Genomic DNA, 23,367 nt, shown 5'->3' with positions numbered 1-23,367 from the left:
TGATTTTTCCTCTAGCATAAAGTTCTTATTTTTTTTTTTTAGCATTCTTATTTTTTTTTAATTGAGGTATAATCAATGTTCAACATTAGGTTTCACTAGTTTCAGGTATACAGCATAATAATTCAATGTTTTTATATGTTGCAAAATGATCACCACAATAAATCAAGTTAACATCTGTCATCATACTGTTACAGGATGTTTTTCCTCTGATAAGAACTTTTAATATTTATTCTCTTAGCAACTTTCAAATATGCAAGATAATATTATTAACTAGAGTTGCCATGCCGTCCATCTCCGTGACTTATTTTATAACTGGAAGTTTGTACCTTCTGAGCCCCTTTTTGCCCACTCCCCACCCCCTTCATGCCTATGGGGTCCACCAATCTGCTCTCAGTATCTATGAGCTTTTGGGGGTTTGTTTGTTTTTCAGATTCCACATACAGGTGAAATCATATGGTATTTGTCTCTCTCTGTCTGACTTATTTAGCAGAAAGCACTTTTGTTTGACATTTGGTAGTGGATTATGTTTTCAGCTGAGGAAAATTAAGACCCAGAGATGGAGGACACAGATCATTGTCATATTCCAGAACCATGCGGCCTCAGTGCTATTTCTGGGCTAATTACCAGTTAGGCATCTTACACGTTATGGATTAAGAATGTTCTTAGACTCCCGTACAGAAGCATGGTCATGCAGTTTTTTAATATCTTGCAAGTCACTGGTGGCTTCTCATTAATCAGGTCATATTAATACAGTTTAGAAATCTGTTGTCCTAAATACCACAAAAAGATGAGCTTGGTTCCTGGTAACAGTATCAGGACTATTAAGTCTGATGAGAGGTGACTGGATTATGGAGGCAGAGGAAAGGAAACAGAGGAAGTAAGAAGGAAAATTTATGGTAAAAAAGAAAAATGAAGTGAAAGACGGTATCAGTCCGTGTTTTTGAGGTGGGGAAGAAAATGGTGGCAACAGATGACTACTTAAAATCTTTCCCCACCTCCCTGATCCACTCCATAAATAACGATATTATTCTAGGGGAGAAAAGGTGTGAGTGAGGAGGGAGTGGAAATTCATATGAATCCAGTTTGACTGAATTTGCAGAATCTGTCTTTTCTTTGGGGTTTTGAAGTAATAGATGTGGTAATGAAAAAAAAAAACCACTGCAGTTAAGGTCATCGACTTGCCTTTTGAAGTCGGTGTACTTCCACATGATGCAACATATTTAAGTTCAGAACAGTGAGTTGTTAGATTTAATTTAAAAAAGAAATTATGTTGCTTATGTAAGCTTAAAAAATTGTTTTCATGCTGTTTTTGGTTATGTGTCTTAACCCAGCATCCATCCATGGCCCCCAGAGTGGATGCCTCCTTAAATTTTGCACCCTAAGGAAAAGCAGGTCTGCTGAGGTCCAGTAACATATAATCTGAGCGTAAAGCTCCTTAACAGTCTTGCTTGGATCCAGGAAGCTTCGGGGTCCATGATAAAAGGGTGGAATTCCTTGATGAATCTCTCTACAGAAATTACTTCTTGCAAGTAAACTATGGAAGGCCACCAAATCTGAATTCTCTGAATTTACATTCTCTAAAGAGAACTCCAAGTCTAACCATTCTATTTTTAAATAATGGTATATTTTAATATAGTTGCTAACAGTTTTATTTACATTTTCCCCACTCCATGATGGATAGTCCAAGGGGACCTAAGTTAAATGTACACCTGAAATGTGCTAGAGGAGAAAGAAAAATCTCCAAAAGAACAGGAATAATCTTTATCAACTTTTTTGAGAAAAATATTGGCATCATAACATTGTTACTCCAGAAATAATTAAACTGTGGAAACAGAGGACCTAGTAGTAAGGCAAAGCTTTTAATTTTAAACCAGGAGGAACCAACAAATTTTATTTCTTTCCTAAATAGGCAATAGATTTGTTTTTAACTTAAGGTTTTTGAAGTCAATTGTTTAAAGGTTAGCAAATAAACTTCCTGAGAGGACACTAACTGTACCTGTTCTTCTTCAAAGAATCCTTCTGAAGTGTGAGCTACTCCAGAGACAGTCATGTTTCCAGAGCTCAAAAACAAATAGCAAAACTGGGGTATGAAGTGATCAGGGCTTAGGTCCAGCTGCACCTGGTGGGCTCTGTGGAAATTAAACACGCATGCTCTGAAGTAGGACTGATACCGGAGTTCCCCAAACTGGCAACTCCTCTGAGTAATAAAGAGGACTGACATACAGATTCGAGAGTTGCTCCTGTGATTATCAACAGGAGATGAAAGAATGGATGCTGCTTTAATCACTCTGGACAGCACAGAAAGGAATTTTTGTGTCAAGTCCAAGCTAACTAACTATCTGTATTTGTTTTCATTTCCTTCTTCACTCCGATTATGAATTTGGCCCCAGATGTATCTGCACCACCGCTGCTTCTGCAGGGTTGCCCTGGGTGGGGTTTCCGGTGTCCTTTCAGCACTATCAACCAGGAGTTAAAACCAGAACGTTTTCCCGTATGTTCTTCACTGTCTTCTTTTTAATTCAAATTCTATACTCGGATATTCAACACACAACTATGAAAAATGGCATCTTAATTCACATACGGAAGAATATGAAAAAGGACAGGTGCAAAATGAATGTGCATAAGAAGTTCTACTCTTTTGTTTTTACAAGAGACAGGCTTATCTGAAGGATCTTCTAAAATTTCAAATTACTACAAATTACTAGTTCTTTCAAAACTCTTCATACCTATTATTAATTTTTAAATAAAAAGAACTCTGAAATTTATAAACTGTATTTATGTTTGTAAGAGATCAAGAAGCCATTACTGCCATTAGCGCATGTCAGCTTTGTTAATACGTCCAAAAGGTACTTAACCCATCCACATTTCACAATGTAATATCCATCTCTGTATGCAAGAGAGAATCCCATTTATATTAACATTTCTTACCTATAACATTCTTTTATTTATACATAATGTAGTGGCTGTCAACCTAATCTGCACACATATTTTTTGGGTTCATGCATCTTGTAAAGCCAGTAAGTTTTTTAACGTTAGCTGTAAAAATACCACAGGCCCCCCAAATGGCATTGTCAGTCTTCTTGGTTATATGGTTTACTGCACAGCATTTAAGTGCCTGGAACATGATAAGCCTTTACGAGCAGGATGCTGGGTGAACAGAAGTCGTTGGTAACACTTTAGCACCTGAGGACAGCAGGTGGCTTACCTGGCTTGCTGCAGGTGGATTTGCACAATTCTTCCGGTAACACGCCAACATGTGGGCAGTCTGATTAACTAAAATTTCCCGAATGACCTTCAAGGGCTGGTGTAAAACTGCTTTAAAAGCTATTTGCACAAAACAATGAAAAGAGCATCAAAGTTTAGCTCAGAAATTGATTATTTTTATAATACTAAAGAAGAACAAAAATTGCTATTATCTTGAGACCACTCAGCAGGGAATAACAGCACTTAAAAATGTTCAAGTCATTTGCTAATGCTCTCCTCTTGACTAAGTATGATGATCAGGCCAATGGAGAACAACACGTACCTATAACAAAAGGCAGGTTAACTGGTCCTGATTTTTTCTCAGAGTATTAGCAACAGAACTCTACACGCAGAGAAAAGAAAGACCAGTCTTCCATCTTCAAATGTTCTGAATTCCTATCGGCTGGATTGTTCTTTCTTCTAAATCTTAGTGTAGAATTTCAACTGGGGTTTGGGGCAAGGGGGGAGAAGGAGCCAGAAAACTCTACCTCGGGCCCCTACCATTACCTAATTCTCTTGGAATGGATGAGTGAGGTCAGTCTCACTTCTTCCATTATCCCCGCGTGCCAGAGGGCAGGCTCACACGCCACCATGGGTCTGAGTATCATCTTCCTCAGTTTCAGCTCAGCTCCCTGGGAAGGAAACTTTAAACAAAACTGGATGGCATGGGCCAGACTCCGTTCTCTCCTTATTCGTCTAGAGGTAGAGATGCTGACCACTCTCCGCTGTTTGCTTTTATAAATTGTGAATTTACCCATCAAAAGGCTGCAGCCAACAGGGCTCGCCTGAATTACCAGGCAAGGTCCCCTGCAGCACAGGATTAGTGAAGCGTTACCTGACTTGGCGAAGAAGTTGATGAGGGCATCTGTCTCACAGCTCTTGTAGAGATCAGCTAACTGGGAGCTGCAGTTCAAGCCCAGGTTGTGAATCCGAAGTCTCCTCTGACCACTGACGGTCGTGTAGAGCACAGCACACTGCGGGGGCAACAGCGAGCGTGCGTGTTGTTCTGGTTAGCACATTCACCCAAGCTAGCCTGACTTCTGTTTACAGAACGGCGCGTGCAGCTAAAAGACCTCTAAACTTGGCCTGCAAAATTTTTTCCATTTTTGCTAAGGATTGAACAACAATACATGAGGGAGGAATACACTGGGTTTCCATGTAGCATTTCACTCGTTTAAACTTACGTTTTAACACAGTTCTTCACGTCAAAGATCTGTTTGCACTTCCACAACTAGACTACATTTCCCATCTCAGATTTCACTGTCAGGGATTCAGGTTCAGAAATAATACCTGCATGTTCTCATAGTCCTGCTCAAGGCTCACTTTGCTTAAAAACAGACAACTAGCTTTGGTGATGCACTCGATTTTTATACAAATGATACATGTATCCGTTTCAGGAGTGCACGTTAGAGTTCTTCTTTAACTTGATGGCAGCCTCTCTCCCTGGAGGTGGTGACGATGCTCTTGTCTGAAAACTATGACTGTTAGAATTTCTCCTGTTTTAATTCTAAGCCTCCATGGCTTCTAAATTTCATTTACTACCAAGCCAACTCCTATTGATACTTGCTTGTGACATGACAACATGTGCTCAGCACAGTGTCTGGCGTCTGGCAGGAGCGCAGCAAAGGAGGGAGCGAGTGGGTCCTGGAGCGTGAGAGAACTGAGGGGGCCGGCAGCCAGTGCGCTGACGCCTGCCATCCTGACCTCAAGTCGGCGGGGCCCTCGTGCAAACACAAAACCATCATTCCTTCACATAAACAGCGTATGAATCAGAGCACTCTAATCTAGTGACTTCTGCCTTTGGAGAAATAGAGTTGAATTTCTTAACAGAGAGACTAACATAGTTCACGGTATTTGAGTCTCCCCACTTACCACTGTCAGTAACAAAGCAAAAACATTTTAAATCACCTGGATTAAGGCTCCACTGTCTTCACTGAGTTTGTCATCGTGCTTGAACTCCACAGTCACAGCCTTGTCACAGTCGATGGCTGCCATCTCTACATCAGTGGTGTTGTTCATGTAAATGCCACCAAAGAAATCAGTGGCTCTGAAACCTAAGGATGAGGAAAAAGGGAAATTTGGCTTCTCATCTTACTGCTGTTTTCTTTGTTGGCCTGTTACTAGTTTGAAGAGGAAACAACTGACCAATAAAGACCTAAAAACAGTACAAAGGAATAGTACCTGTGCTGGTACGAACTCTCATAATAGCATCAAATCCTATTTTCTTCTCAATATCATTTCTGAGGTCATTCAAAAATTGTTGACTGTCCAAGTGCACCTGAAAAATAAAGTATGGTCACTGTCCACCAGGTGGCAGTAAAATACTTAAAATAAGAATTCTTATTTAAAAAAAAAAACTCGATTAAAACCCACTTTATCCAGAAATCTTAGACAGGGTTCGTAAAGCCTTTTCAATGTGATTTCATTTGTAATCTTTGGTCTTATCAAGTCCCTTAGCGGTTTACAGGGTAAATATGTAGCTCAGTGATTTTTTTTGTATTGATGAGAAATAAAAATAGATGATTAACATTTGTCATTTATGTTGGGGGAACACTCCATGTTTCCACGTGGAGGTACATATCTTAGAGGCTCCCCTCGCCCCAACACCTTCCCCTCCGGTGATGGCAGGTGACTTATCTGCTGTGTAAGTGTGGGAACAGGATCCAGGTGCACATAGCTCAGCCTCTTCTGCATCCTCTCTCTGGGGAGGCAGGCTGCCTGCAGGACCACACACTTCCTGGCCCTCAGTACGGTAGCTTGCAAGGGACAGGTGTCCACAGGCGAAGCCTGTAGCTGTGCCCACTCTATGCCTCGGGGTGTGAGTCTGTCTCACTGAGGGGTGAAGTCTAGCAAGCCCACTTGCCTGCAGACCATTATGGTGCTGACATTCTGATCATCTCTTGACTCTGTCTCTCAGTTCAGGCTTGGAAGAGAGGGTAGAATGAACTGGCCCCCAAATCATAACAAGTTAAAACAAGTATGTGGTCACTTTTAAAAACAATATCTTAAGATATGTAATAAAAAATGTAAAAATTTTACATAAAATAAATTTTCCCTCCAACATGGAAGCTAACATTGACATTCAACTCTGTGGCTGAACAAGCTCAGTCTGTTGCCAGACACTGAGGGAGAGGAAAGCAGTTACATAATCACCTGTACACCCGTTTCCGTCACCTCTAGAGTTTACACCTGTCAGCTGCCCACAAGGGGGCACAGCTTTCTCAACCTACGATCTAAGCACCCAAAGTAAACCGGCAGCAGAAAAAGGAGGCCAGCAAAGTGCTGGCATTTACCTGGAAGTTGTTGTATTTGTAGAGGGTCCCTCCGGTGAGCTGAGGCACGAGCCCCAGCGAGGCCACATCCACATACTGACTGGGGAAGAGGAAGAGCGTCACACAGCAGCCATGGGCCACGCAGTCCTTGGCCAGAGAGTCGTAGACATTTGTCTGGGGCTGGAAGAGGATCTGGAGACAATGATGCACCCAAGGAGAAAGAAAACCGCATCATGTTTCTGGTTTCGGTTTTTCATTTCTACTGGATTCTTACTGAATTTTTTTTAATGGAAAAAATTCTTTTTTTCCAGTTAAGTGGCCCGGGGTGACTGAATGAGCTGTGGTATCATCAGTGCGGCGGCCACTGCCTAAGACCGCGTGTGTGCCCGGCATGTGCCATGTGAAACGTGTGCCCAACTGTGTGTGACCTCCGACAACTCTAGTGAAGCCGGCAGTGCTCTCCCCCTCACAGACCGAGATGAGGCACCTTGCCACCTCATGGGTCATCCTTCCCACTGACTTGTCCCCATGTCTACACTGCCCACAGGCTGGAGCAAAGCGGATTTTGAGCACCAGCCACCTCTACTTGATAGCTCAGGAGTGCTGTCATGTGCAGCCCCCACGTTCTCCCTCTACCCTGATCTTCCGTTTGCATTTCCCCCATTTCTCCCGTGTCTGGAATAGCCTTATCTCTCAGTCTCTCACACAGATCGTATGTGAAAAAAGGTTGAGACCTTATCTTAATGCAGGTATATTCCCGACATCAGGTCTTGTAGAACAGACAATTTCTTAAATTAATTGCACTTCACATTCTCTCTGCAACATACAACATCCTGGATTTATACATTACATTTAACCTCTCCCCTTTTCCTATACAAAGCACACGTTCCCTCTCTCTTCACTCCCTTTTAAGAACTGACATACAGACACTTCAAAGGGTGATCATTCACAGATACCTTCTCTTTGTCCGTGTTAATCAGTTTTTTATCATCTCTGTTTTTGAGCTTCCCTGGTGCTTCTGCAGTTGGCAGGGAGGAATGGAAGATGAACAGTTTCCCAGGACAGTCTGCTGCCTTAAAAAAATAAGGATAATAATTAATCTAAAAAATGAGTCTTGGATGGAAAAGTTTTATTTTAAGGGATTCAGATATATAAACTATTAGTACTTTCCATGAGCCAAGCACTGTATACATCTCATTTAATCCTCACAACAGCCTTGTGCCTTACATAGATCAGGAAACTGAGGCTCTGAGAGGATACATGATTTGCCTAAAGTCACACAAGTTGTAAACGAAAAAGCCAATATTTAAATGTCGGTCTCTATACCATGATGCTTTAAAAACCTATTAAAATGATGTGCCAACGTAAAAATACTTTCTTGTTTAGCCAACAATATAGGACTAGGTGACTCCTACGATGCCAAAGTAAATGACAGGATTCTCAGGCTCAGGAGGCAACAGAAGCTCTTCTTTGAAACCGTTCATAAATATAGATTAAACCTGAAGTGGTATTTCAAGGAAGAGAGCACAAGAATGCAGTGGTGTTGTGGCAACAGCAGACACAGGGAACCAGCTATCGGGCAAGGTGACAAAAGGAAAAAAATGTGGGATCAAGATTACACTGTACACCTGTAGTCCCTGGGAAGCAACAGAAAGACCAAGAAGGCTCCAAGAGTCAAATCAGCATTAAAAAATATTTGAAATCTTATTTAAGGAGTTAGGAAGTAACCTCCCAAGCAAAATTGACTGAAATTAGGTGATACAATATATTCTATCGCTCCCCTCCCCCAGTCTTGCCTTCCTCCAACCGCCCCCCCCCCCGCCCCCGGGCACATGGCTGCCAGAGCGCCGTCTTTGAAAGAAAGGCCTCTGTTCTGATCACATACAGGGCTTTTCTCCTTAAGACTCCTGATGGCTTCCCGTCACAGGACAAAGTCCACATTCCTTTATCTGCGTGGGAGCTGGAAGGCTGGGAACCAGTGAGATGAGTTGCTACCAACATTCACTGTGTGCATCTCCGTGCCGGGCCTCTAGCACGTTTCTTACTTAACAGTCACAGCCTGGTGAAGGGGGTATTATGGCCTGTAAGTTAAGGATAGGAAACACTGAGGCTCATCCAATCTGCCCCAGGTCACACAGCCTGTAGAAAACATTTTCAAGGCCCTTTGAAGTTCAGTCTGAATTTCTTTCCAGTCTAACATCCAACGTTTCCTCGCCCCTGCCATCCTCCGCACTGGAAGTTTCCACCACACAAGCTTCTTGTTTTTACCACGTGTTCCCTCTGCCTGGAACCCACCTCTCCCCTTCCTCGGCCTGGAGCTGCTGTTTGCAAAGACTGGGTCAGTGGCCGACACTGGTGTGCCTGCAGCAGCTGCAGGATGTGTTGTGAAGCTATTTGCTAATAATAAGGTACTTGGGTTTGTGAGTAACTTCCTTAAAAAGCCAAGGAAGAGAATTCAAGGGTCGCTCTGCCCTGATGTGTCTCACTGGGTGACATTCTGACATGCTTTGTGGAGTGGGGCCCAGTGGCGGGGTCTCTGCTGACACACTGGGAAGGGGATATAACCTTTGCCCTGTCTTGTCTTTGCTGTGTGGCCAGGAGTGGGCTGCGTGAGTCTCCCACTGAAATGACGGACAGATGCAGCACTAGTAAGAAGCAAGGCAAGGCGGAGTGAAGCCGGGACTGGCCCTGGATGTAACACTGCACAGGAGAAAGACACCGTCCGCGCTTTCCCCAGTAAAGACAGTAGTTCCAACGCAAATCCAAGCACAAGGTACAGTAATGTTGATAATAATGTGTTAAATTTTTTGAAATTCTTTTTTTTCTTTTCTAGCACTTTGACTATTGTAAAAGTACTTTTTGTTTGTTTTAATTCAAGTAGGAGAAGGTATAAAACTTTTTTTTAAAGTCTATCTTCTCCCTGACTTTTCTTGCCTCGCCTACCCAACTCCCCTAAGGAATTCACGATCGAAAGTTCCTCTCTCCATCTAGATAGTCTCTACTCATGGAAATACTGTGATTTTATGCCACAGGAGTTATGAGCACGAGCCCTGGTCCCCATCTGCAGGGGCCAGAACCCCAGCCGCTGTATTAGCTGAGTGACACCGGGCAAATTATTTACCTTCTCTCACCCCCAGTTACCTAGTTACATAACACAGGAAAAACAGTAACGACATAAAATATTGTTGGGAGAATTCAGTGACCCAGTATACGGTTTAATTATAATTAAACATACATGATTGCCTGGTTAATATTACCTATGGAGTAAAACCCTAAAGGAAAAAAATAGGCCCATTAAAATAAAGTTCAATATTGAAAAAAAAGTAGCCATATTTATCTTTTTTTCCTTATATAAAGGCTATTCAAATTTCACATTTATAATTTCATGAATCACATCCTCTTAAAATCTTTTATAAGTAACAATAAAAGAAAGAGCACCTATGGCATTACATGCTTTCTAGCCCTACAAAATTCGTATGGTTTTACCAAAATCTGATTGTGCCCACCTGAGTGTATCATCTAGGGTTAGATGAAAGACACATGTCATTCTTATTGGGATGGAAAACAGGTTGAAAAAGGCCGGCATGGGGAACGCGTTGTTCCAAATTCAGCTCCAAGTCCTTCCCCCTGAGAGATGTGTTATTATCACCCTCAGCAGAGCCGGCTGCCTCTCCTTCCATGGCCCCACTCTACTTGGCAGATAGGACTCTTCTAGAATTAATGACCCTGGGTTACAACTTTATTCTACTGTCTTCTTGGATCAGAGGCTCCATGAAAAGGAAGGACTCTGACTTTTCTGCAATGTGTTTCTCCACGCCGCCCCAGGTCTAATGCCTTACACTCTACAGGTGTGCCATCAATCTTTGTGGAAGGAATGTTGTGAGGCATCGCCTTGAAACCAAATTCACGCACATATTAAGACAACTGAAAGATAACATTCCCCCCAACTAATGATCTACTTGAAGCCAACTACAAAGGGCCATTTCCCTCCGACTTTTTGCTAAATTCTATTAATCAAGTTTTACAGAGGAAGTAAGGGACAACTCAGAAAACTGTTTGGAGGCTGGGTGAAAAGACAATGTCAGAAATTCACATATAGTTGAGTTATGACATTCAGATTTGGAAAGAGATGCAGATTTTGAAAGACCATGGGAAAAAAAGACACTGAGAGCACAAGATGCTGTGGACATGGAATCATGTAGAACAGAAAATTGTGCATCAAAGTCTTTGGATGGACGGTTCAAGAACTTCTGAGAAAGCATGCATAAGAACTTTCCAAGCAGTCCCTCTTTATCTTTATGACAAATTAGCATATGTTTTGTGTTAGGTTTTGTCTACTGTCTTTGCTTGAAAACTTTATTACAACTAATTATATAGAGATTTGACTTGGCATCTATCTGACAGAAAGTAAAGCTATCATTCAAATGGGGGAGTCCAGTTCTAAAATGCCTTCACTTGGACACAAATAAGAAACATTGCACTTTGATGTTCTTCCAGTTTCTCCTCCCCATCCACCGAGGATGAGACTCTCACCTCTGGCCTCGTGTACAGAGTACCCTGAGCTACTCGGCTGAACTGCCGCCATCCTGGACTTTCCAGAGTTACTCTTTGCTCTCCTCCCCACCCCCTTTTTTGGAAATACTAGCAACAAACATCATACCTTGTATTACAGAGTTACATCCTTTCTGCCACACTGTAAGCAACTTAGAAGCAGGGACAGCAGTCCTTACATTATAAAACATAGGCATTTAGTCAATCTTTGTAGATTAAGAGAACAAGTGAATGAATGATGTGGTCTCCTCAGTATTTAGATACTACCCTGCATTTTCTCAAAAGTGGTAGCTCTCAGCCTAATAACTTCAGGCATGAATGTGGGTACCCTTGTATACAAGTGACACAATTTTAAATCTGACTGAGTTTTGGCCACATGGGACCTGAAAAGAGGATGATATAATATGCCTGTCAGAGGTAACTAAACTATCATGCACACATCAGACATGTACACACACACACACACACACACTTTTAGCCTATTTGAAAACTTTTCCTTCTTCATCCAAACCTGATAAAGTTCCTAAGAGGCAGAAAGTGTAAATTGCAGAGACAAGCATCAATTGAACAGCAGCAGTTTCTGCAATGAATTTTAATCACCCAGAATCTTCCTGGAAGATGCAGGAGAAACTTCTTCATTAATTTGTTATTTATAGCAACAATTTATTTATTAAAAAAAAAGCTTTGAGGAAATAGACAATTAAAGGCAATATACCATAGAATCGGTAAGGCAACTGTAAAGAACTAGGTATCAGTAAGAAGGTCGGGGAGAGAAGTAATTATATTAGAAAATCTACTCTAAGTAGAAGAAGTTATCTCTTTCTTGGTAGCTAAGGCTCAAAGAAACATCATGAGTTAGAATGAGTGTAGCAACTGACTCTAGGAAACCAGTTAGCGAATCTTTCTACATGTGAGAAACTGAATCATGAAATAATGTCTCCACTTAATGTTCTGCACAAGAAAGAAACTTTCTCCATAGTGTTCTTCCTTAATTTAACCATTAAGTAAAAGCTTAGGGTAAGACGTTAAATCAAGGGTAACTGAAAGCATTCTTAGCGCAAGTGGAACATAGGACATGTACGGGTCAGGTATGCCATTTTCTGGTGAGTTAACCTGGTGTGAGGATACTCTTGGAGGCTGCAGAGTGAACAACAATTCTTTATGCTGGTGGTTGCCAGATATGGATAATTAGCAGGACAAATTGGGGAGCTGCTGAGTCAGGATCTCTGGGAGTGAGGCCAGAAATCTGCTTTTTTAAAAAGCACCTGCCCTTCAACATGTGGGGGAGCCCCCGCCTCCCTGCTCCTTCTGCAGCCGTGGGGTCTGTATGAAGACTGGCGCTGGGAGAACAGTCCGCCAGCAGACACCCGGCAGTAACTGCCACTGACTTTATGTCCCACAGCATTCTTTTAAAAAGGTACTTCCTTATCCTTACATAAGGACAATTCTTTACCTTCTATAAAGGGAGTTCGTCCTACTTTGTAAGAATAATGCTACTTATTAATTTCGATATTCGTAAAGTTATTCTGATTAGCTATGTTTAGATATTAGTTTCTTTTCATTCTTAAACCTCACTGTAAAAGCATATGTTACTCTAACACTAAAATTGCAAATTTAACCAAAAACAACATGCAAAAGACATGAAAATAGATTGGCTGAAATGGACTGGCCTCTGGCAGATGACAGGCAGCTAAGAACACTGACAGCCGCAGTCGCTGTGGTACAGTCACCTCGAAGAACGTTACTCTTATTACGAACACAGTGGGTTTCAGTTACGTTTCCACTGCGGTATCACACCTTAGACATGTGGAATGCATGCACACGAATTTGCTTTATGTTTTTCTGTGAAGCCTCCTAAGCAGCCTCGAGAGCCCCTGTGGAACCCATTGGGATAAGACAGTACTGCTCCCTTTTAGAAATGATACGTGGGGCTGAGCTGGGATCTGGACTCAGAGCCCCTGGAAGCCTTGCCTGGGCTCTTCCTTCCACTCTCCTGTCTTAACTGATGACATACCGGCTGAAAAACATCCACTCATCTGTCCTCTCAGGCACAAGCACGTGAATATAATTTTACTCCCGGTACTAACTTGGCGTGGAAAGACTTGCGGTGTCATGTATAACTTATATCGGGAAATTTACATACGGAGTTCTAGACCCCTTAGTGGAAGAGAAAACAACAATTGCAAAACCGTTTCAAATTGAAACAGAAGATATTTGTTGTTAGTCATGTGGAATAAAATAGGAATTCCCACGTCTTTCTGTAGCCGAAACAATGATTGCTGCTGGCTTTCACAGGATGAAAGCTAACATCTCCAAATTGCCTTCCGACATAAAATTCATCTTTAATTTCACGTGACATTAACACGTTTTGAGCCTTTTTGAGGGACATCTACAAGTCTTTGATTCAATGAGTGAATATTCTGAAGATCAAAAAACCCAGGCACGAATCACTGTACTACAACCAGATGACAATGTTCAGAGGCAAAATTTATGTGGAAGTATCTCATAAACTCAGTTCTGTGGTATTATTGCTCCTAGTGGTCATTACTGCCAGCCATTTCATTTTAGAAATTAATTTAAATGTAACTTTAATATTAACATTTAAAAATCACCGTTACGAGCTAGCTGTCTAGGCCAACGTGGTTTGACTCTTGTGCTAAGGTAGTAATGATTAAGAATAAGCACTTTTCGATCGTTTTCCTTCCTCAGATTCCTGTCTTTATTCCTATGAAAATGGCCAGAGTACCTGGGGCTCAGCTTCCCAACCAGACACCCAGCCACCCTTGCGTCTGCTTCTGGCAGTCGGCCCCCATTCACTTCTGTCGCTGTCACGACCCTGCCCTTTGCGTGTCTGAAAATGCCAAGGAAGAAGAGAGATGGGGATTTTTCTCTTCATCTCTGGTAGTTCAGATATTGTTAAAACAATTTTTAAAAAGATCACATAAAGTTCATAGAAAAGCCAAAGGGAGGAGTTAAACTGGAAACCCTGACAAAATCAGTGGCTCAGATGCTAATAGTTCTGGAATGTAAACGCTGGGAGCGATCCGTGGTTTGGGCCACTTCCTCCTGAGATCTGCAGGGAAGTTTGGAATAGCCTCCAGCAACCTACAGGTTTTAATGAAGGCTGTTTTTTCTTTCACAGATGAAATTTTCTCTCTGTGTATGTGTGTGTGTATGTGTGTCTGTGTGTCTGTTTTCAACATGTAATTACTAGCAACTAGAAGTGTCTACCTCTCACCTTTAGCGCTTCCATGCCAGCCTGGATGACAGGAGCAAAGACAGTCTCATTTTCATTTGAGTCTGCAAACATCTCTGGAATCTGGTCCAATAAACTGCAAGAAATGAATGAGCAAAAGGCTTTAAATATTTTGCACATTGTAATAAACATCAAGGAAGAAATAAGTAACATGTCAAGCCTAAATACAGATGGTGTCTATTTCACTGAACACCTGTGGGTGAATTTCACAGGTCATTCCTCCAGGAATGATACCCTGGCATGGTTTGGCCCCCAAATGTATGATTTGGTTGAGGCATTTACAAAATCACACACTTTATGGATGTTTTTTCCTATTTACTACATTTCTGATCCCTCAGACTATAAATTCTTGGAACAGGGGCTGTATCATCCCTGAATAATCTCATGCACATGCAGGAAATAATTCCCTTGTGTCGCCTTTCCAGCAAAAAGAAGGGGCTGCTGGGGTTGAGTGTGAGTCCTAAAAAAGTAATTCCCACTTTTAGATACAGGTCTACATTTAAAAGAGACAGAACTAACATAAAGAGTAGAGTTTTATCATCTGTGTGTAAAAACCCTGTCGTTAATGATAAAATGCGTGCGATTGAATCAAAACATCAAAAATAGACACCTGATTTGTAACTAAATTATAAAGTACTTATATTTACTTGTGAATCACAGACTGGGATTCTTGATAGTTGACAAGGAAACCATCCAACAAAGGAACAAAGACCTCTCCAACGTCGGTCACCACCATCATCTGAGGCTGGGCCAAATTACTCTTTACATTAAAGAAATGGAGAACTTTGTTGTATGTGATAAAGCCCACTCGAATTGCAGACATCTCTTCCTGATCTTCCCTGGGAGGGGAAAAACAAAAACAAAGTGTTTGAGGTTCTCTGATAAATTTATGAGAGAGAAGTTACTATGAGAAATTCAGTAAGTACACCTTCTGTAAAATATCTGGAAGACATGTTCAAAGGTTTTTGGGCTTAATTATTGTTTACCAGGGGTAAACAATACTGCGCACAGTGACAGGGGTGGGAGAGGTTACAGAACTAAATGGATCGAGAAAAGTGTTCTCAACACTCTAGGTAAAAAATCCAGTAGCTATTATGAAATCATCTGCTCATTTTTTTTAATATATTTATTCTCAAGCCATGGCAACTACAAGGAGCTTTTTTTTTTCATACACAACCTAGGCTTATGACATTCTTTATAAACAAAGCTCTCTCAGAAGTCATCAGAAGGTCAGAGTAACAAATAGCACATCGGGAGCAAGAGAAAAGCACATTCAGGTGACAAACAGGACAGCTATTTTTATCAAGAAGGGACTTGCTCCTCCTGTGTGCTTCTCTCCTTACACGTTCTAGGGACTATAGTTAGAAAACGGGCTAGACTTTGAAAGCTGTACCTCATACAAACATACAGCATAAATACGTAAAATAAATCACATATATGATGGTCACGGCTACACAATAAAAGCAATAAAAGCCCCCAAAGTAAATTTTGGGGGAGGAGTTCTAAGAACAAGGCCTTAATCTTCCTGAAAGGAGTATAAAAGCATGAATATCCCTGTTCAAGTCTATACTAAGTATATTCCGAATTGAATGGTCTGGATTCTAGTGTTTTTTCTCTCTCTTTCTCCCCACCCTTCCTCCCTCCGCACACCTCAACACGACTGATGCTCTTAATAAGTTTCCAGAGTGGATGTAACAGTGCTCAGTGGTTACGTGAAAGCCCCCAGAGACACATGCCATTTTCTTTGACCCTTAGATGTCGGTAAAACTTACTTTGCTTACGGGACAACTCTTTTGAAAAAGACCCTAGTTTGTTTGCTCAGTTTCTAAACTTTGCACATGGCCTAAAGAGTTATCGGAGTACAAGAGAAAGGAAAATGGAAGGACCCAGAGTTCAAATTGCTGATCCCACCACAGACTTCCCAGTTTCTTTGATGTTTCAGCAGGGTGCAGGCTGACAAACCACTGGCTTTCAACCGTTTTATTTCTTCTCTACTTACTTCGCTAACTGAGGGTACCGGCTCTTCACTGCAGCCTTGATAAATGCGTGGGCATTTTAAATAGATCCTCATAATCCCTTCCCAAAGCACTTCATAAACGTTTATATTTTGGATTCTTGCAAAATTTTTAGAAGTGGGAATCCTTATCGTTTGTAACGACACATACACAGACTTACACATACACAGACACCCTCCACATCCTAAACTGACTTCATGCAACCAATGACTATACCATATCCACATTTTCCCTTTCCCCTCCCCATTTATTAGAATTTTACTCTTCAAGACCAAGCAAAAATCCTTCTTCTGTGAAACTTCCCCCGATGCTACCAACCAGAAGTTATTTCCTCTTCCTAAAGTCCTATAACTCCTTCTCACTTGGCTCGTGGTATTTAGTGCCTTTTAGTTAACATTCATGAATCCTTGATTATAGACCATAAGGGCAGCATTCAAAGCTTATGCTTTCTGCTCCCAGAAGGTCTAGGACAATGTGGGGAGGTGGAAGACTTATTGAGGAAGATTATTAAGATGGTGAAACACTGTGTTTGGGATGGGAAGTTAGAGCCCAAATTGATAAACTGGTTGTCTGCATCTCTTCCCAACTCCAGTTGAGTGATGTTGACTTGACAGTTTAAAATCAGCTGGCTGGAAGTATTTCCACAATTGGAATGAGCAGATGCTACAAATCGAGGCTTTGTTTATTTGAGAGCCAGTCTACCAGCACACCACTGGTTAAGCTCCTGTTCCCAGTAAAGCTTTATTACATAAGGTGAAAAATGTCTGGCAAATCATGAAGGGCATTTATTCTCTTTTAATAGTTAATCTGGAGTCAACTAAGGCAAAAGACACAAAAGAAAAATTACAGAGAAGAATTTGGATTGCTATTTCCCACTGGATTTGGGTATTTTCAGTGATGGGAAATAAGTATCCTGGGATTCACTGGGTTCACTTGAAATTTAAGTAACACTTTTAAAAAAAATCTAATCAGGATATCTCACATTATTACAAAATATTAGTAATGTTTTCATGGGAACAATTTTTTTTAATTTGACAAAGAAAGAACCATCCCCCAATTTTCTTTTTCAACAGCAAAGCTGTCTTGTTAAATCATATCCAGAAGACGATGGAATCAGTCCTTCTTCATGTTAATTCCATACAAAGTTTGTAAAATTATATAAGGGACATCATAAAGAACAATGTGTTTTGTTTGTTTTTCAATGACTGCTTCCCTCAACACTTGCCCCTGTAATAGAATGAATCTGACACAGCAACACTGAAGATATTATTAACTAGAAGAACCAGAATATTCCAAAATCAAGCTTTTTGAACATTTTAGCTACAGCAGCATTAAAAACAAACAGCCGGTGGGGGGGTATAGCTCAATGGCACAGTGCATGCCTCGCATGCAAAAGGTTCTGGGTTCAATCCTCAGTATCCCATTCAAAAATAAATAAATAAACCTAATTACCTCCCCCTCAAATAAAATAAAAATTAAAAAAAAAAAAAAAAACAGCCAGAAAAAAAAAAAAAGCTTAACAAGTGAAACACTTCAAATCTTTTTCCCTCCTGTTCCAGAGAAGTCAGACAGAAAAGTCTGGCAACCTGGCAATATTAAAGATGTAAATTCAAAGTTAAATAGTAAGGAATTAGCTTTCTCTTTTCAAAAGATTAGCTAAGAGATGAACACAGCTTAGACACTAATCAAGACTTATACTGTGCATTAAAAATAGGCTATTTGGCATATTGCCTACTGTAGTTCAAAGAGGTAAATCAAACTGAAGGCAATCTTACCATCAAAAAAAAAAGTTATATACACAGAGCCCAAAATAAATTTCAGGGGAGAAAATGAAAAACAAGATTTGTTTTAAAAGATCAAACAAGAGAAGGTGTTTTAGCTGGAATAAAAACTTTTAAGAGAGAGATTTAACAAGTGGCAAGGAACAGCCAGCAGTATCCTTTGGTTTCCTGTCTTTTGCTGAAGTCACATGTCTGCTCCAATGCAATATAAAAGTTATGATGACACCTAACAGTGTGATTTCAGAACTTATACCAATAGGTTACAAGCTTCATTATCACCAGTGTGTTGAAAAGGGACTTGCGGTTAGTGAACTGACTGTGAAAATCGGTTACAAAAAACTAATTTGAACCAGTTTGGGAGACAGGAAAGAGAGGGAGAGCCCATTTCCAGAAATCACAGTAGTTTTCTTTCACACTGCTCCAGTTCAAAATTCAGATTTAGAATTAAAGCAGCCCAGTGAGAAGTTAACTAATCTTCAACAAAGGAGGCAAGAACTTACAATGGAATAAAGACAGTCTCTTCAGCAAATGGTGTTGGGAAAACTGGACAGCAGCATGTACATCAGTGAAGCTAGAACACTCCTTTACACTATACCCCAAAATAAACTCAAAATGGTTCAAAGACTTAAACATAAGACAAGATTCAATAAACCTCCTAGAATAAAACATAGGCAAAACATTGTCTGACATACATCTTAAAAATGTTCTCCTAGGGCAGTCTACCCAAGCAATAGAAGTAAAAGCAAGCATAAACAAATGGGACCTAATTAAATTTACAAGCTTCTGCACAGCAAAGGAAACCATAAGCAAAACAAAACAACAACCTACAGAATGGGAGAAAATTTTTGCAAAAGATGAAACTGACAAAGGCTTGATCTCCAGAATATATAAGCAGCTCATATGACTTAATAAGAAAAAAAACAAACAACCCAATCCAAACATGGGCAGAAGACCTAAACAAGCAATTCTCCAAGGAAGAAATACAAATGATCAATAGGCACATGAAAAAATGCTCAATATCACTAATTATCAGAGAAATGCAAATGAAAACTACAATGAGGTATCACCTCACACCAGTCAGAATGGCCATCATTCAAAAGTCCACAAATGACAAATGCTGGAGAGGCTGTGGAGAAAAGGGAACCCTCCTACACTGCTGGTGGGAATGTAGTTTGGTGCAGCCACTGTGGAAAACAGTATGGAGATTCCTCAAAAGAGTAGGAATAGACTTACCATATGACCCAGGAATCCCACTCCTGGGCATATATCCAGAAGGAACCCTACTTCAAAAAGACACCTGCACCCCAATGTTCATAGCAGCACTATTTACAATAGCCAAGACATGGAAACAGCCTAAATGTCCATCGACAGATGACTGGATAAAGAAGATGTGGTATATTTATACAATGGAATACTATTCAGCCATAAAATGAGAACATAATGCCACTGCAGCAGCATGGATGTCCCTGGAGAATGTCATTCTAAGTGAAGTAAGCTAGAAAGAGAAAGAAAAATACCACATGAGATTGCTCATATGTGGAATCTCAAAAAGAGGAAAGAAAGAAAGAAAGAAAGAAAGAAAGAAAGAAAGAAAGAAAGAAAGAAAGAAAGAAAGAAAGAAAGAAAGAAAGAAAGAAAGAAAGAAAGAAAGAAAGAAAGAAAGAAAGAGAAAGAAAGAAAGAGAGAGAAAGAAAGAAAGAGAGAGACAAGTGAACATAAATACAAAACAGAAATAGGCTCATAGACATAGAATACAAACTTGTGGTTGCCAGCGGGGAGAGGGGTGGGAAGGGACAGACTGGGAGTTCAAACTTTGTAGATACTGACAGGCATATGTAGAATAGATAAACAAGATTATACTGTACAGCACAGGGAAATATATATAAGATCTTGTGGTAGCTCACAGTGAAAAAGAATCTGACAATGAATATATGTATGTATGTATATATATATAACTGAAAAGTTGTGCTCTACACTGGAAATTGACACAACATTGTAAACTGACTATAACTCAATTAAAAAAAAAGTCATTTTCAGCAGAAAGCCCATACTTCTCAAGTGTCCCTGAGAATGAAGTAAGAGGAACCACAGTCAGTTAGCAGGCGTCAGATGCCTTTCTTATGCCTCCTCTTCAACTTGCTCCCAGCTCGTTCTTCTTTGGAGCATTCAGTTTGAAATCACTTCAATGTTTTTTAAACATCCCCACTGCTTTTCCAAATCATCCTTGAGAATATTATGACTTCAGCTTCATGAATACAAACAAAATGATTCCTGGGAGGTCCAGAGTTCACTCATCTGAGCCTCACACGCACCAAAACACCAGACATATGTGGAACAAATACAGAGGAGTGGGCACCTGAGGTCTGGGGGCGACCTAGGAGCTACAGACAACTCACCTCTCAAAGCACCCCTTTCCAGGACAGAGGTTGCTCACATTCAGGAGCTAAGGAGGGGTGGAAGAGTTTAAACTGGGGCAGACACTAGGTTTCAGACAATCCTTCCAAGCCTCTTTTATTTTCTGAAGCATGTCTTCCTCTCATCAAGGAAGGCTTTCCTCTTGCTCCCAAGTCTCCGTACTAGACGCTCTATATTGTACACTATGAAACACAATCTTGTTTGCTAAAAGACCTTTCAACCTTTCCTTTCATGCACTGCCTGCTGCAGTGGCAAGACAAGTGATGTACCTTGTGCCCTTGTTACAGGACATAGAGGCAGTGAAGCTGCAGAGGGGTTAGACAGTTCATCCTAAGGGTAAAAGGAAATGTGGCTAAAAAGCCACGGCGCCTGCCATAAGACAGCAGTTCAGTTTCCTGGCATTCCTTACAACTCTCTGCCACACCCAGCAACTACCAGCTTCCACGGGAAAATCAACGCTTTTGCAAAGTGAATTAACAGACTTCTAAGGTCTTTCCAATCACACTCTTGGGGTTTTCCTTATAATTTACAATGTCTTTTAAATGTTGTTTACCATAGCATTATGTCTTATCAGTTTGTTTCTTCTGCTTTGTACAAAAGGTCACTCTGACTTTTTAAGGACTGTTTGATGCTGTTTAATTTATAAATAATTATCCAGTGTTCCCAATAGCAAAAGCTATCAATGGGCCACTCAGCACTTGTTTTCAGGCCAACAAACTAATTCAGCAATATTGTATAATTACAAAAAGAATGTGAGTTCTCTTACTTTGGAAGTTTCTCCAGCATGGTCTTCAGTTCCTCGCATATAAGCTTCACAAGTCCGTTCTTGATGTTACTGTATGAAACATCAATCATGAAGATAAAGGCTGGTGGGTTGGGAGGTTTATTCTTCTACAGGAAAGCAAACAAATCATATACATATAATTATAAAGTGTATACATTTCATAATCCAATTAAAACATCCAGAAACTCTTGAACGGAATCAGATGGCTCATTTAATATTTTGTGACCTAACATCTGTGTAATTAAATCATTTTCTGGAACATAGTCTCTGATGCTATAAAAAATAAAAAACAGAAAAATTGCTTATTTTCTAGGGTCTGACCTGAGTCCCACTATGGACTCAGGATTATGCTATTGAGCAGGGAAGGTTCACTTCCGCAGCACCTGGAAGACCTCATTACCACAATTGTCCAAAGCTGAGTACAGGCTTGTGGTGGCCTTGCTTGTAACACGGCCTCATAGCAAAAAAGTCATAAACTGGAAAACTGTGCCCGCAAATAGTGAGAAACTATAATTAGCATCTGGTTTTGAAACTGTAGTAAAAATTAATTTGATATCATCATTTTCAACCCTTTTCCTTCATAAGCGCCTTAAAGATATGAAATTATATAGTAACATATAACTGTATACTTAAAAAACTGTACTGTATTATTAAATATATACCTATTTCTTACATTTTTATGGCAACAAAATTGAATATTGGGCCTTCTATCTGTTTAAAGCAATCACTATAACATAAAGCAGCTGCTACATAAATGTGTTGTGGCTGTGGGTCCCTTTACTGGCTTGTGTTCAAACAGCTTTTAGGAAGCAATTCTTCAGTTGGATCTCACAAAATATTTAGAAAACAGAACCACAGGCAAACAACTTGAGTAACTCACACTAGAGAATAAAGAATTAAGGTTAACTTAATTTTTAACTTTATGATAAATGACAAAACGGTTCTAAAATTGTATTTTAAATGTCACAATTATAAAATTAGATGATAATATCCCCAAATTATCTTACTAATTCATCCTCTATCCCCTACAGGGTTAGATGTAACAGTCTTCTAATGAACATCCTTCATTTAAAAAAAGAAGAAAAAAAATGGCAGGACTTGAAAATTATCCACCTGAAAACTTCATTGCTTTTGCCACATCCAAAATCAGACTAACAAAAAAAAAAAAAAAAAAAAAGAACTCTACCGCTGTCTATGTCAGCTGTGATTTTTACTGCAAATCATTCCTGAATCCCACCTAGACTAATTCATAACACAGACTTACGCTGATTTACTTAGAATGAAAATAGCAATAGTTTCCATTAATTAAACCAAATTAAATAACACAGATTTATGTTGATTTACTTAGAATGAAAACAGCAATAGTTTCCATTAATTAAACCAAAACCTCTCTGCGACCAAGCCAAACGTGCCTTACCATTCTTTCATTCTCCCCTAAATTCAGCACCACCAGCTCCCCACCATTTTCCACATCTCCAACCTACACGTTTCTTTGGAATGCTTCACCTTAACTTGTTTCCTATGTATGCAAAACTAATTCACCACTCCTCTAAATGGCAGACGTTCTCTTCCAATATCCCTGCACTATCAATGACATCACCACACATCGACTCAAAAGCTTGAAAAGATGAAACTGACTCTTCCTTTTCTTTCAATCACCAAATCCTATTGATTTATTCTTTCAAAATGCTTCTTTCACACATTTTACCCCATCTCTACTCTTAACCACCCGGAAGTTTGTCATCCTGTGCCCAGACATCTCTAATGGCTTGGTCACTGGCTGCCTTGATGACTCTACCCATTTAATCCAGCTTCCTTTGTCCAGCCAAGCTTAACAAGTATGAACTCTGTAAAAACCTGGTTACTGTGACATCTTACTAAAACTGCTTTTGGTTGCAAATGACAGTGATTTGAAATAAAATCTGGCTCTCATCCTCAATCTCTTTTATCTCTGCAGCTGTAGGCATGGCAGACGGCTTTCAATTTTTCAGCCGCCGAGGCACTGTGGTGTCATCCCCTTTCCCACTTCTCTGACCACTGTTTCTGTTTT

At 40.3% G+C, this 23,367-nt stretch overlaps 1 protein-coding gene across 2 annotated transcripts in view; it reads right to left on the bottom strand.

Annotated features, from left to right (window-relative positions):
- SEC24D (SEC24 homolog D, COPII coat complex component) overlaps nt 1-23,367 on the bottom strand; it is a 113,702-nt gene that overhangs the window by 6,522 nt on the left and 83,813 nt on the right. For both annotated transcript variants that reach the window (XM_064477897.1, XM_010985522.3), the window contains exons 11-19: nt 21,300-21,424; nt 14,970-15,161; nt 14,305-14,398; nt 7,472-7,588; nt 6,537-6,707; nt 5,425-5,521; nt 5,152-5,297; nt 4,079-4,217; nt 3,206-3,324 (exon numbers count right to left, since the gene is read on the bottom strand). In XM_064477897.1, the coding sequence (XP_064333967.1) occupies nt 3,206-3,324; nt 4,079-4,217; nt 5,152-5,297; nt 5,425-5,521; nt 6,537-6,707; nt 7,472-7,588; nt 14,305-14,398; nt 14,970-15,161; nt 21,300-21,424 (1,200 nt within the window). The remainder of the gene's footprint in view (nt 1-3,205; nt 3,325-4,078; nt 4,218-5,151; nt 5,298-5,424; nt 5,522-6,536; nt 6,708-7,471; nt 7,589-14,304; nt 14,399-14,969; nt 15,162-21,299; nt 21,425-23,367) is intronic.

Source organism: Camelus dromedarius, chromosome 1 (genome assembly GCF_036321535.1).
Source record: "Camelus dromedarius isolate mCamDro1 chromosome 1, mCamDro1.pat, whole genome shotgun sequence".
Lineage (NCBI taxonomy): Eukaryota > Metazoa > Chordata > Mammalia > Artiodactyla > Camelidae > Camelus > Camelus dromedarius.
This window is presented reverse-complemented; position numbering and strand designations above follow the sequence as displayed.